The 14,820-nt window shown below is 40.3% G+C and overlaps 1 protein-coding gene across 6 annotated transcripts in view; it reads right to left on the bottom strand.

Moving 5' to 3' along the window:
* The window catches only part of Sfxn1-3 (Sideroflexin-1-3), an 84,575-nt gene that overhangs the window by 54,787 nt on the left and 14,968 nt on the right, over positions 1-14,820 (bottom strand). For all 6 annotated transcript variants that reach the window (XR_011713758.1, XM_071670549.1, XM_071670545.1 and 3 more), the window contains exons 4-5: positions 14,455-14,553; positions 273-348 (exon numbers count right to left, since the gene is read on the bottom strand). Coding sequence is in view for 5 of the 6 variants with exons in the window: in XM_071670549.1 (XP_071526650.1) it covers positions 273-348; positions 14,455-14,553 (175 nt within the window). In the remaining variant the exon portion in view is untranslated. The remainder of the gene's footprint in view (positions 1-272; positions 349-14,454; positions 14,554-14,820) is intronic.

The following is a 14,820-nucleotide window of genomic DNA, read 5'->3' as shown; positions in this document are numbered from 1 at the left end:
AGTGAATTGGATCGATGTGGTATACCGGGGTTGACGTGCTGTCAGTGGATTGAATCAGGGCATGTGAAGCGTCTGGGGTAAACCATGGAAAGGTGTGTAGGTATGTATATTTGCGTGTGTGGACGTATGTATATACATGTGTATGGGGGTGGGTTGGGCCATTTCTTTCGTCTGTTTCCTTGCGCTACCTCGCAAACGCGGGAGACAGCGGAAAAAAAAAAAAAATGAATACAGTCACCATTACATGATAATCTTAAGATATGTCACCGTACCTTGACTAAACTATTCAGGCCGAGTGCTGTAACCAAAGCTCCACTGGTGGCAAGAATATATGATGTCCCAAGTTGCCTGAAAGAAAACGCAACAATCAGAAGGCAAGAATAATATCACTTAGAGTACAGTTATACTGCTACTTCTAACCCAAGAAAATTTAATTTACTTTTAAGAGAGAATAGATCTAGCAGATCTGTCAATTTTCTCTTTCATCAGAAGTCTAAATACAAGTATTCTTTAACCTTCCAAATGCCTTCTCTGACTTTTGTCAAAATACACTCTTATACAATCTGGGGTCTAATTCAAATTTAGGCCACTACAGCAGAAAATTTCTTGGTCCTCACTGCCTTATTCATCTTTCATTTCTGTGATGAAATGCATGTTATTTTCTCCTCTGATGTTCTGGTGGTTATCTCCCAAATTTTGTATGTAAGCAACAGCTGCTTTGACCCTGAGGATCTGCAGGTTTCTACAGAATCAACCACAACAGCATTATATTACATATACTTTGACAACATAATTGGATCATGGAATGTATACAGCATGGAAAAATGCATAAAGTATGGGAAAGTCCTTGTAAATATCAGGAATATAATCATTTCTTTATGAGTTCTTGATGATAAAATCATTTTTTGCATGAAGTGATCCCTACAAATAACTAAAGAATCCCCACAATACAGATTCTCCTGGATTTACAATGGGGTTACGTTCTGATAAACCCATCGTAAGTTGAAAGTATTGTCAGTCAAAAATACATTTAATACTGTCTACCTAACCTACGAACATCATAGCTTAGCTACAGTTGGACCAAATCATGTTACACAAAATCTATTTTATAAAAAAGTGTTGAATATCACACCATTGTAAAGTCGAAAAATCATAAGTCAAGTCATTGTAAGTTGGGAGCATCTGTAGTGGTAAGTGACATACTTTGAGACCATAGCTGGATTACTGAATGCAAACAGCATGGAATATAGTATACAAGAATCTCCTTGTAATGGTCAAAATTAAGAGTGTCTTTATGAGTTCTTGAACAAGATAATTCATGTGTGCATGAACTAATGATTTTCTGTACACCAGGAGGGCCCTTATATGCTGATACCTCATATAGCAATATTACACTATGGTTACACTTGAGGATAAAGGTACAAACTCTTAAGGAGTATCACTAAAGCTTTGCAGCAGCAACAGATTGGAAAAGAAAAAAAAAAATACCATTTTGACTATTCTTTTTGTTCAATAATGAAATATTTAAAGATTCTATACAGTTACACATTCATTATGTTTTCATAATGATGTCAAACAAAATAATACTATTTTTTCATGCAACATGCACAGGAAGATTGACATGAAATCTTATTCCTTCCACTGATGATAATTTTCTTGGCAACACCAAGTCTTCAATTGTAATTCTAAATATTTTGCAAGGTTTTTTTTTTTTATTATACTTTGTCGCTGTCTCCCGCGTTTGCGAGGTAGCGCAAGGAAACAGACGAAAGAAATGGCCCAACCCCCCCCCATACACATGTATATACATACGTCCACACACGCAAATATACATACCTACGCAGCTTTCCATGGTTTACCCCAGACGCTTCACATGCCCTGCTTCAATCCACTGACAGCACGTCAACCCCGGTATACCACATCGCTCCAATTCACTCTATTCTTTGCCCTCCTTTCACCCTCCTGCATGTTCAGGCCCCGATCACACAAAATCTTTTTCACTCCATCTTTCCACCTCCAATTTGGTCTCCCTCTTCTCCTTGTTCCCTCCACCTCCGACACATATATCCTCTTGGTCAATCTTTCCTCACTCATCCTCTCCATGTGCCCAAACCACTTCAAAACACCCTCTTCTGCTCTCTCAACCACGCTCTTTTTATTTCCACACATCTCTCTTACCCTTACGTTACTCACTCGATCAAACCACCTCACACCACACATTGTCCTCAAACATCTCATTTCCAGCACATCCATCCTCCTGCGCACAACTCTATCCATAGCCCACGCCTCGCAACCATACAACATTGTTGGAACCACTATTCCTTCAAACATACCCATTTTTGCTTTCCGAGATAATGTTCTCGACTTCCACACATTCTTCAAGGGAGCGGGGGGCCAGAAATCCTCCCCTCCTTGTATTAACTTTCTAAAATGGGAAACATTTTGCAAGGTATTCTGTCATAATTCAATCTACATTCTAGGTATTCTTTTCCATTAATAATAAAACATTTCAAGATTCTGTAAAGCTTCACAGTCATAAAATTTTCATAATGATGTCAAAGCTAAATACAGGTGCACCACCGATTTTCCGGCAACTGATGGTTCGGCATCCCCTTTAGTCCACACAAAATTACATGAGGGAACTTGAAATTACCGCAGCCACCAGACTAGTTTACTGGACGGCTACAGATGGCGTTGTGTGTAGGGCATGCTTATCTACATTCTTTACACCTTTACACTGCACTTGTTGATGGTGATACCACAATTCTGTGAGATTCTTAGCTTATTTTGCTTAAATTTAACCCAAGCTATGGCTTCTAAGACTTATGAGTGTCAGTTATGGTGTCAAATGTAAACACCAGTCCATATCGATCCAAGATAAAGTAGAGCTGTTGAAAAAAATAGGCCATGGTGTTTCAGTGTGTAAGCTGTGTGACATCTACAGTATTGGTTCATCAAGGTTTTATGATATAAAGAAGCAAAGGGAGAAAAAATTGAAATTCTATGCAGACAGCAAGTCCAAGAAGCAAATGACGATTAGAAAAACTATGAAAGATGGTAAGAGCACTGAGCACAGTTGAGTGATGATGAAATGGTTTCGACAGCATCGGAGTGATGGAGTGGACTTGTCAGATAGCATGATAATGGACCAGGCTAAGTTGTTCCATAAAGAACTTATCTACAACATAAGCATGACCATAGTGAAGGATGGCTTCAAAGATTCAAGAAGTGTCATGGAATTTTCGTGAAAAAAGTGTGCCAAGTATGTGGACGAATTTGCGAAACTCATGGCTGACGAGCATCTCAATCCGGAGGAGGTGTATAATGCAGACGAAACTGCATTATTCTGGTGATGCACACCTAGGAAAACTAACAATAGAAGACAAAGAAAACCCCACAGGATTCAAACAATCAAGGGACAGACAAGGTGCTCAAACATTTAATATTTGTTTCATTTAAATTTCTAGCAGTCCATGGTATACTTTAGAGACATGGGAGATGTATAATTAGTGGTCAGAGGTGTGTTGATAAATCATTATTACATGACCACGGTTGGTCCGTCAAAATGGTTAATCCGGCAAGGCTTTGGAATCAAGAGTGCCGGAAAATAGGTGGTGTATCTGTAATACTATATTGCTATCCCACAAGTACAGGCAAATTTACCTAAAATCATGTTCCAACTGCTGATGGTCATTCTGCTGGCAACAGTGAGTTTTCACATGTAATTTGTAATATCCTGAAAAGTTTTTCAGACAAAATACTTTCAACACTTATTTCAAACCTGAATACTACTAAATGCCTGTCCCATCAGCACTGGAAAAATTGTTTGAAATTACATTCCACCTACTGATGGTCATTTTGAGTGAAACTTCAGGTTTACATTTAGTAATGCTGTATATCTAATGTGCCATAAATGGCAACTGACTTAAAACAGTTAAAAAACATACTATTTTATACCATAAAACAGTAGTTCTATATCATAGGCAAAAGCCTATGAGAATGGCAGAGACTGTTGTATAAACTTTTAGAGTACTTCTTCTGGGATATGGATCTAAATTCATTTCAGCAATGGTCATGGGAGATGATTTTTACAGTACTTTGCTCTGCCATTATTATAAAATATCTATATTTATTTTATTTATTTTGCTTTGTCGCTGTCTACCGTGTTTGCGAGGTAGCGCAAGGAAACAGACGAAAGAAATGGCCCAACCCACCCCCATAAACATGTATATACATACACGTCCACACATGCAAATATACATACCTATACATCTCAATGTACACATATATATACACACACAGACATATACATATATACACATGTACATAATTCATACTGTCTGCCTTTATTTATTCCTATCGCCACCTTGCCACACATGGAATAACATCCCCCTCCCCCCTCATGTGTGCGAGGTAGCGCTCGGAAAAGACAACAAAGGCCCCATTCGTTCACACTCAGTCTCTCGCTGTCATGTAATAATGCCCGAAACCACTGCTCCCTTTCCACATCCAGGCCCCACAGAACTTTCCATGGGGTATTATACAATAAATGACTAAAAATCCTAAAATATTTTTTGATTTATTGATATTTTATCATTAAAGGTGAAAACCAGTACATTAGAGTTAGTGGAATACAAACAGATCAATGAAGTTCATATTTTCAATATGCTGTATAAAATATCCAGTTTTCTTTTCCTTTAACAGCAAAATAATTAAAGAGAACATACAAAGAGACAGGAGGTCAAGAGAAAGGTGCAAGAGGTGAAAAAGAGGGCAAATGAGAGTTGGGGTGAGAGAATATCATTAAATTTTAGGGAGAATAAAAAGATGTTCTGGAAGGAGGTAAATAAAGTGCGTAAGACAAGGGAGCAAATGGGGAGGTGATAACAAGTAGTGGTGATGTGAGAAGGAGATGGAGTGAGTATTTTGAAGGTTTGTTGAATGTGTTTGATGACAGAGTGGCAGATATAGGGTGTTTTGGTCGAGGTGGTGTGCAAAGTGAGAGGGTTAGGGGAAAATGATTTGGTAAACAGAGAAGAGGTAGTAAAAGCTTTGCGGAAGATGAAAGCCGGCAAGGCAGCAGGTTTGGATGGTACTGCAGTGGAATTTATTCAAAAAGGGGGTGACTGTATTGTTGACTGGTTGGTAAGGTTATCTAATGTATGTATGACTCATGGTGAGGTGCCTGAGGATTGGCGGAATGCGTGCATAGTGCCATTGTACAAAGGCAAAGGGGATAAGAGTGAGTGCTCAAATTACAGAGGTATAAGTTTGTTGAGTATTCCTGGTAAATTATATGGGAGGGTATTGATTGAGAGGGTGAAGGCATGTACAGAGCATCAGATTGGGGAAGAGCAGTGTGGTTTCAGAAGTGGTAGAGGATGTGTGGATCAGGTGTTTGCTTTGAAGAATGTATGTGAGAAATACTTAGAAAAGCAAATGGATTTGTATGTAGCATTTATGGATCTGGAGAAGGCATATGATAAGAGTTGATAGAGATGCTCTGTGGAAGGTATTAAGAATATATGGTGTGGGAGGCAAGTTGTTAGAAGTGAAAAGTTTTTATCGAGGATGTAAGGCATGTGTACGTGTAGGAAGAGAGGAAAGTGATTGGTTCTCAGTGAATGTAGGTTTGCGGCTGGGGTGTGTGATGTCTCCATGGTTGTTTAATTTGTTTATGGATGGGGTTGTTAGGGAGGTGAATGCAAGAGTTTTGGAAAAAGGGGCAAGTATGAAGTCTGTTGTGGATGAGAGAGCTTGGGAAGTGAGTCACTTGTTGTTCGCTGATGATACAGCGCTGGTGGCTGATTCATGTGAGAAACTGCAGAAGCTGGTGACTGAGTTTGGTAAAGTGTGTGAAAGAAGAAAGTTAAGAGTAAATGTGAATAAGAACAAGGTTATTAGGTACAGTAGGGTTGAGGGTCAAGTCAATTGGGAGGTAAGTTTGAATGGAGAAAAACTGGAGGAAGTAAAGTGTTTTAGATACCTGGGAGTGAATCTGGCAGCGGATGGAACCATGGAAGCGGAAGTGAATCATAGGGTGGGGGAGGAGGCGAAAATCCTGGGAGCCTTGAAGAATGTGTGGAAGTCGAGAACATTATCTCCGAAAGCAAAAATGGATATGTTTGAAGGAATAGTGGTTCCAACAATGTTGCATGGTTGCGAGGCGTGGGCTATGGATAGTGTTGTGCGCAGGAGGGTGGATGTGATGGAAATGAGATGTTTGAGGACAATATGTGGTGTGAGGTGGTTTGATCGAGTAAGTAATGTAAGGGTAAGAGAGATGTGTGGAAATAAAAAGAGCGTGGTTGAGAGAGCAGAAGAGGGTGTTTTGAAATGGTTTGGGCACATGGAGAGAATGAGTGAGGAAAGATTGACCAAGAGGATATATGTGTCGGAGGTGGAGGGAATGAGGAGAACTGGGAGACCAAACTGGAGGTGGAAAGATGGAGTGAAAAAGTTTTTGAGTGATCGGGGCCTGAACATGCAGGAGGGTGAAAGGCGGGCAAGGAATAGAGTGAATTGGATCGATGTGGTATACCGGGGTCGACGTGCTGCCAGTGGATTGAATCAGGGTATGTGAAGCATCTGGGGTAAACCATGGAAAGTTGTGTGGGGCCTGGATGTGGAAAGGGAGCTGTGGTTTCGGGCATTATTGCATGACAGCTGGAGACTGAGTGTGAACGAATGGAGCCTTTGTTATCTTTTCCTAGCGCTACCTCGCACACATGAGGGGGAGGGGGATGGTATTCCATGTGTGGCGAGGTGGCGATGGGAATGAATAAAGGCAGGCAGTGTGAATTGTGTGCATGGGTATATATGTATGTGTCTGTGTGTGTATATATATGTGTACATTGAGATGTATGGGTGTGTAGGTTTGCGTGTGTGGACGTGTGTGTATATACATGTATATGGGGGTGGGTTGGGCCATTTCTTTCTTCAGTTTCCTTGCGCTACCTCGCAAATGCGGGAGACAGCGACAAAGCAAAATAAATAAATACATAAATATATACAAATGTTTTTCTTATTCCTCAATCTTTCATAATAATGGCAGAGGGATTAAGAAAATAACATTCATAATCAACTGGAAGGAAGAGTAACATGGCTTGTAAACACAAGCACATTTTCCAATCTTCCATTTAAGTAAAAAGCCATTTGTGTGTGGATATTAGTCCTTACTGAGGTATCATTATTTCAGTAAGTGTGTGTGAACATTTGGTTTTTCTTAAAAGGATGGCGGCTGGGATATGATTCGACTGATTTTGCCAGAGCTTTTACATGCAAATTCATTCGTAGGATTGGCTGATTACTTATTCTTTCCCAGTGACAATAACAGTAATGTAATCCTAAGTTTGGTAAACTTCTAGTTTAGGGGCATCTTACCTAACTTCCCATGGCAACATATATTTCTTTTTTCATATAACTTCAAAAATACAGTAAAATATGTTTCTATGTGAAGTTAAGTGAGATTTTCATAGGTTCTGTCAATTTTTCAAAGAATTTAGTGGCAAATGAGTTTTAATATCAATAAATATAAAGTTTTACATATCAGCGGTAAAAACAAAAAGGCAAGCTACGACATAAACTCTGTTGATCTGCAAAAGGTTAATGAAGAAACAATTTAGACATGATTATCTGTAGTAAAACCTGTAACCAAGTAAGCAGAGCACAGAAGAAATTAAAAGAGCAAACAAAACTTGCCCTGGTTCAGTTCAATGACAGCATGGTGACACTTGTGTACCACATCATTCCAATTCACTCTAACCTAAGCATGCCTTTCACTCTCCTACAAGTTCACTCCACCCTTCTATCTCCAACTTGGCCTCCCAATTCTCCTTCTTCCCTCTACTTTAGACACATGCATCCTCTTCGTCAACTTTTCCTCACTCATTCTCTTCATATATTCAAACCTTTTCAGCACACCCTCCTCTGTTCTCTCAACCACACTCATTTTATCACTACATATCTCTCTTACTTACTTGATCAAACCACCTCACTTTACATATAATCCTCAAACATTTCATTTCCAACACATCCATCCTCCTCTGCACAGCATTATCTATAGCCATGCCTTGCATCCATATCATAATGCTGGGACTACCATTCCTTCCAACACACTCATTTTTGCCCTTCTAGATAACGTTCTCTCTTTCCACACATTCTTCAGTGCTCTCAGAACCTTCCCCAACTATGACTCATTTTCACTTTCATGATTCCAATCACTGCCATGTCCACTCCCAAGCACTTCCTTTAATCTTTTCCCTTTCAAACTTACACTCCAGTAATCTGTCCCTCAACCCTGCTAAACCAATACCTTTGCTTTTATTCACTTTCACTCTCAACTTTCTCCTTTCACACACTCTTCTAAACTCAGTCATCAACTTCTGCAGCTTCTCACTCGAATCAGCCACCAGTACTGTATCATCAGCAAACAACAACTGGCTCACTTCCCATGCCCTCTCATCCCTAACAGAATGCATCCTGGCCCCTCTCTCCAAGACTCTTGAATCTAAATCCCTCACCACCCGATCCATAAACAAACTAAACAACCATGGTGACATCACACAACTCTGGCAAAAACCAGCCTTCACTTGGGACCATTCACTCTCCTCTCCTACTTGTATACAAGACTTACACTCTCGGTGAAAACTTCTCACTGCTTCTAGAAGCTTTCCTTGTACACCATATATTCTAAGACCTTCCACAAAGCATTTCTATCAACCCAGTCATGTGCTTTCTCCAGATCCATAAATGACCCATACAAATCCATCAGTTTTTCAAAGTATTTCTCACACACATTCTTCAAAGTAAACACCTGCTCCATACATCCTCTACTACTTCTAAAACCACACTGCTCCTCCCCAATCTGATGGTGTGCACATACCTTCAGACCCTCAATCAACACGTCCCACATAACTTACCAGGTATACTCAAAAAATTTATACCTACAGAGTTTGAACACCTGCTTTATTCCTCTCACCTTTATGAAATGGCACTATACATGCTTTCTGCCAATTCTCAGGGACATCACCATGATCTATAAATACACTGAAAATAATTTCCAACCAAACAACAATACAGTCACCCCCTTTCTTCATAACTTCAACTGTAGTAACATCCACTCCAGCTGTCTTGCCACACTTCATCTGAGGCAAAGCTTTCATCACTTCTACACTCTTCACCTAACTACTCTCCATGACTCTCATCACCAAACACATTTAACAGTCCTTCAAAATACTCACTCTATCTCTTCCTCGCTTCATCACTACCTGTTATCACTTCCCCTTCACCAATGTTCCCATTTGTTCTATTGTCTTTCAACATTATTTACCTCCTTCCAAAACACTCCCTAAAATTTACTGATAGGGGTTCATTCCAACTCTCATTTATCCACTTTTTCAACCCCCTGCACCTTCCTCTTGACATCCTGCTGCTTTCTCTTATACATCTCCCAATCATATCATGTGTACTCCTATGGTGTAAGTACCATCAAACACCTCTCTTTTTTCTTGCACTAGCAACTTTATTTCTTCATCCCACCGCTTACTGCCCTTCTCTGATCTGCCCAACTGCCACCTTTCTTATGCCAAATGCATCTCTTGCAAATATGAGCACTGTTTCTCTAAACACTTCCCATTCCTTACACACTCCCCTTGCTTAATTCATTCTTGCCTTCTGCCAATCTACATTCAATCTCTCCAGGTATTTCTTCACACATATCTTTTCCTAACTCATTCCCACCAGCTGTCCCTCTCAGCACATTTACATTCAAAAGTCTCTCTTTTACATGCCTATCAATTAATATTTCTATATATTTCATTATACTTAATTACTGTTTCCTGCGTCAGCAAGGTAGAGCAAGGAAACAGATAAAGAATGGCCCAACACTCATACACACATATATATCCATAAACACCCATATACACATGTACATACATATACATTTAAACGTATACATACATATATATACATTTTTTTTTCATACTATTCACCATTTCCCACGTTAGCGAGGTAGCGTTAAGAACAGAGGACTGAGCCTTTGAGGGAAATCCTCACTTGGTCCCCTTCTCTATTCCTTCTTTTGGAAAATTGAAAACGAGAGGAGAGGATTTCCAGCCATCCGCTCCCTCCCCTCTCAGTCACCTTCTACGACACGCAGGGAATACGAGGGAGGTATTCTTTCTCCCCTATCCCCAGGGATATAAATATACATATGCAGATTATATTTATTTATTTATTTTGCTTTGTCGCTGTCTCCCGTGTTAGCGAGGTAGCACAAGGAAACAAACAAAAGAATGGCCCAACCCACCCACATACACATGTATATACATACACGTCCATACACGCAAATATACATACCTATACATCCCAGGGGATAGGGAAGAAAGAATACTTCCCACGCATTCCTCACGTGTCGTAGAAGGCGACTAAAGGGGATGGGAGCGGGGGGCCAGAAACCCTTCCCTCCTTGTATTTTAACTTTCTAAAGGGGGAAACATATGCAGATATATACATATATACACATGCACACATTCATACTTGCTGCCTTCATCCATTCCCATTGCCATCCCAACACACATGAAATAGCATCCCACCCCCCTCCCTTCCAGCAAGGTAGTGCCAAGAAAAGACAAAAAGGCCATATTCATTCACACTCAGTCTCTAGCTATCATGTGCAATGCACCGAAACCACAACTCCCTTTCCACATCCAGGCCCCACAGATCTTTCCGTGGTTTACCCCAGACGCTTCACATGTCCTGGTTTAATCCATTGACAGCACATCAACTTCAGTATACCACATCGTTCCAATTCACTCTATTCCTTGTATGCCCTTCACCTTCCTGTATGTTCAGGCCCCAGTCGCTCAAAATCTTTGTCACTCCATCCTTTCACCTCCAATTTGGTCAACAGCTTCTCCTTCTTCCCTCCACCTCTGACACATATACCCTCTTTGTCAATCTTTCCTCACTCATTCTCTCCATATGTCCAAACCATTTCAACACACCCTCTTCTGCTCTCTCAACCACATTCTTTTTATTATCACACATCTCTCTTATCCTATCATTACATACTCGATCAAACCACCTCACACCACATATTGTCCTCAAACATTTCACTTCCAACACATCCACCCTCCTCCACACAACCCTCTCTACAGTCCATGCTTTGCAACCATATAACATTGTTGCAACCACTATTCCTTCAAACATACCCATCTTTGATCCTTGAGATAATGTTCTTGCCTTCCACACATTCTTCAACACTCCCAGAACCTTTGCCCCATCCCCCACCCTGTGACTCACTTCTGCTTCCATAGTTCCATTTGCTGCTAAGTCCACTCCCAGATATCTAAAACACTTCACTTCCTCCAGTTTTTCTCCATTCAAACTTACCTCCCAATTAACTTGTCCCTCAACCCTACTGAACCTAATAACCTTACTCATATTCACATTTACTCTCAACTTTCTCCTTTCACACACTTTTCCAAACTCAGTCACCAACATCTGCAGTTTCTCACACGAATAAGCCACCAGAACTGTATCAGCAAACAACAAATGATTCACTTCCCATGACATCTCATCCAAAACAGACTTCATACTTGCCCCTCTCTCCAAAACTCTTGCATTCACCTCCCTAACTAAACCATCCACAAACAAGTTAACCATGGAGACATCAAGCACCCCTGCCACAAATCAACATTCACTGGAAACTACATTTTCCTCTCTTTCTACTCGTACACATGCCTTACATACATCCTTGATAAAAACTTTTCACTGCTTCTAGCAACTTAACCTCCCACACCATATACTCCTAAAACCTTCCACAAAGCATCTCTATCCATCCTATCATATGCCTTCTCCGGATCCATAAATGCTACGTAAAAATCCATTTGTTTTTCTAAGTATTTCTCACATACATTCTTCAAAGCAAATAACTGATCCACACATCCTCTACGACTTCTGAAACCATGCTGAAACCCCAATCTGATGCTCTGATGCTCTATACATGCCTTTACCCTCTCAATCAATACCCTCCCATATTATTTCCCATGAATACTCAACAAACTTATTCCTCTTTATCCCCTTTGCATTTGTACAAAGGAACTATGCATGCATTCTGCCAATCCTCAGGCACTTCACCATGATCCATACATACATTGAATATCCTTACCAACCACTCAACAACACAATCATCCCCTTTTTTAATCAATTCCACTGCAATACCATCCAAACCTGCCACCTTGCCGGCTTTCATCTTCTGCAAAGCTTTCACTAACTCCTCTGTTTACCCTGGCCCTCTCACTTCGCACACTACTCCGACCAAAACACCCTATATCTACCGCTCTATCATCAAGCACATTTAACAAACCTTCAAAATACTCACTCCATCTCTTCACTTCATCACTGCTTCTTACTGCCTCCCCATTTGCCCCCTTCATCGATGTCCTCATTTGTTCTCTTGTCTTTCGCATGTTATTTACCTCCTTCCAAAACATCTTTTTATTCTCCCTAAAATTTAACAATACTCTCTCACCCTAACTCTTGTTTGCCCTTTTTTTCACCTCTTGCATCTTTCTCCTGACTGCCTGCTGCTTTCTTTTATACATCTCCCACTCATTTGCACCACTTCCCTGCAAAAAGTTGTCCAAACGCCTCTCTCTTCTCTTTCACTAACAATCTTACTTCTTCATCCCACCACTCACTACCCTTCCTAATCTGCCCACCTCCCACCTTTCTCATGCCACATGCATCTTCTGCACACGCCATCATTGCTTCCCTGAATACATTCCATTCCTCCCCTACTCTCCTTACCTCATTTGCCATCACCTTTTGCCATTCTACACTCAATCTCTCCTGGTACTTCCTTACACAAGTCTCCTTTCCAAGCTCACTTATTCTCACCACTCTCTTCTCCCCAACATTCTCTCTTCTTTTCTGGAAACCTCTAGAAATCTTCACCTTCGCCTCCATTAGATAGTGAACAGACATCCCACCAGCTGCCCCTCTCAGCAAATTAACATCCAAAAGTCTCTCTTTCACACGCCTATCAATTAACACGTAATCCAATAACGCCCTTTGCCCATCTCTCCTACTCACATATGTATACTTATGTATATCTCTTTTTATCCTCTTTTTTATCCCTGGGGATAGGGGAGAAAGAATACTTCCCATGTATTCCCTGCGTGTCGTAGAAGGCAACTAAAAGGGGAGGGAGCGGGTGGCTGGAAATCCTCCCCTCTTGTTTTTTTTTTTAATTTTCCAAAAGAAGGAACAGAGAAGGGGGCCAGGTGAGGACATTCCCTCTAAGGCCCAGTCCTCTGTTCTTAACACTACCTCGCTGATGTGGGAAATGGCGAATAGTATGAGAGAAAAAAGACCTCTTTTTAAACCAGGTATTCCCAATCACAAGTCCTTTTTCAGCACACAAATTCACAAGCTCTTCACCATTTCCATTCACAACATTGAACACCCAATGTACACCAATTATACCTTCGACTGCCACATTACTCACCTGTGCATTTTAATCACCCATCACTATAATATGTAATCCAATAATAATGCCTGCTGACCATCTCTCCTATTCATATACATAAACTTTTTAAACCAGGTAGTCCCAATCACCACTCTTTTTTTCAGCACACAACTCCACAAGCTGTTCACCATTTCCATTTATAACACTGAGTACCCCATGCACCCTAACCATATATGTACCTCATACGCCACATTACTTGCCTTCATATTTACATCATCAATCACTAATACCTGGTCTCTTATATCAAAACTGCTGACACACTCACCTTGCTGTTCCCAAAACACTTGCCCAAGGTGCATAAGCATGAATGGTCACCCATCTTTTGCCATCCACTTTCAATTTTACCCACAACAACCTAAAATTAACTTTACCCTATCACACACTCCCTAAACTCCTTCTTCAGGAGTAATGCCACTCCTTCCTTAGCTCTTGTCCTCTCACCAACCTCTGACTTTACCCTTGAACTTTGTTTCACTCAAAGCCAGAACATCCAGGTTTTTTTCATCAAAAATACTACCTTTCTCTCCTCTCTTCTCATCTTGGTTACATCCACATGCATTCAGACACCCCAGACACCTTAGTGGAGAATGAGCACTCCATGCTTGGCTCTTTCTTTTGTTACTTCTTTTAGAAACTGAAATACAAGAAAGGGTGAGGTTTCCTGTCATCAACTCCTACCCACCTTTAGTCACCTACGATATGCAGGGGGATGGAGGTAGAGTTCTTTCTCCACTCTCCCGGACAAAATACTATCTGAATTCCTCCTTTATTCAACTTGTTTGATTATTCCTCAACAAACTAGCTTACCTTACACTCAAAAACTCTCTATACTTACTACTTTACAGATTGCCTCTATCAATAAGTCTGAGAAAAAACTTTATATAAAATTTCATTAACGCTTAAAAATCATATCAACTTACTTCACACTAACTGGTGAATCCCCAGAACGGTTAGTGTAATTGACAACAGCATTGAATGACTGATTGATCCACTGCCAGAATACAACTGCTGGAGTCGTCCTGGAAATTTAAAACATGTTACAGGAATCTAACAATTTCTTTTCTTTACCAATAAGTACCACCTGGAGAGGTACAAACAATGATTAATAGATAAGCAAAATTTGATTTGCAATTTATGGGAAGTCAACATAATATCTACTTTTAACAGCTTCAAGTTACAAAAGTGCAGAGAGGTAGATCTACAAAAGAGAGGCTCTAGGATTAAAAAATAAAACAGATATACAAGGTTTAAAGGTGAATTCTAAATGAGTGTAACAGCAAGTACAA

Source organism: Panulirus ornatus, chromosome 15 (genome assembly GCF_036320965.1).
Source record: "Panulirus ornatus isolate Po-2019 chromosome 15, ASM3632096v1, whole genome shotgun sequence".
Lineage (NCBI taxonomy): Eukaryota > Metazoa > Arthropoda > Malacostraca > Decapoda > Palinuridae > Panulirus > Panulirus ornatus.
Note: the sequence above shows the minus strand (reverse complement) of the source record. Positions and strands in the feature narration are given on the sequence as shown.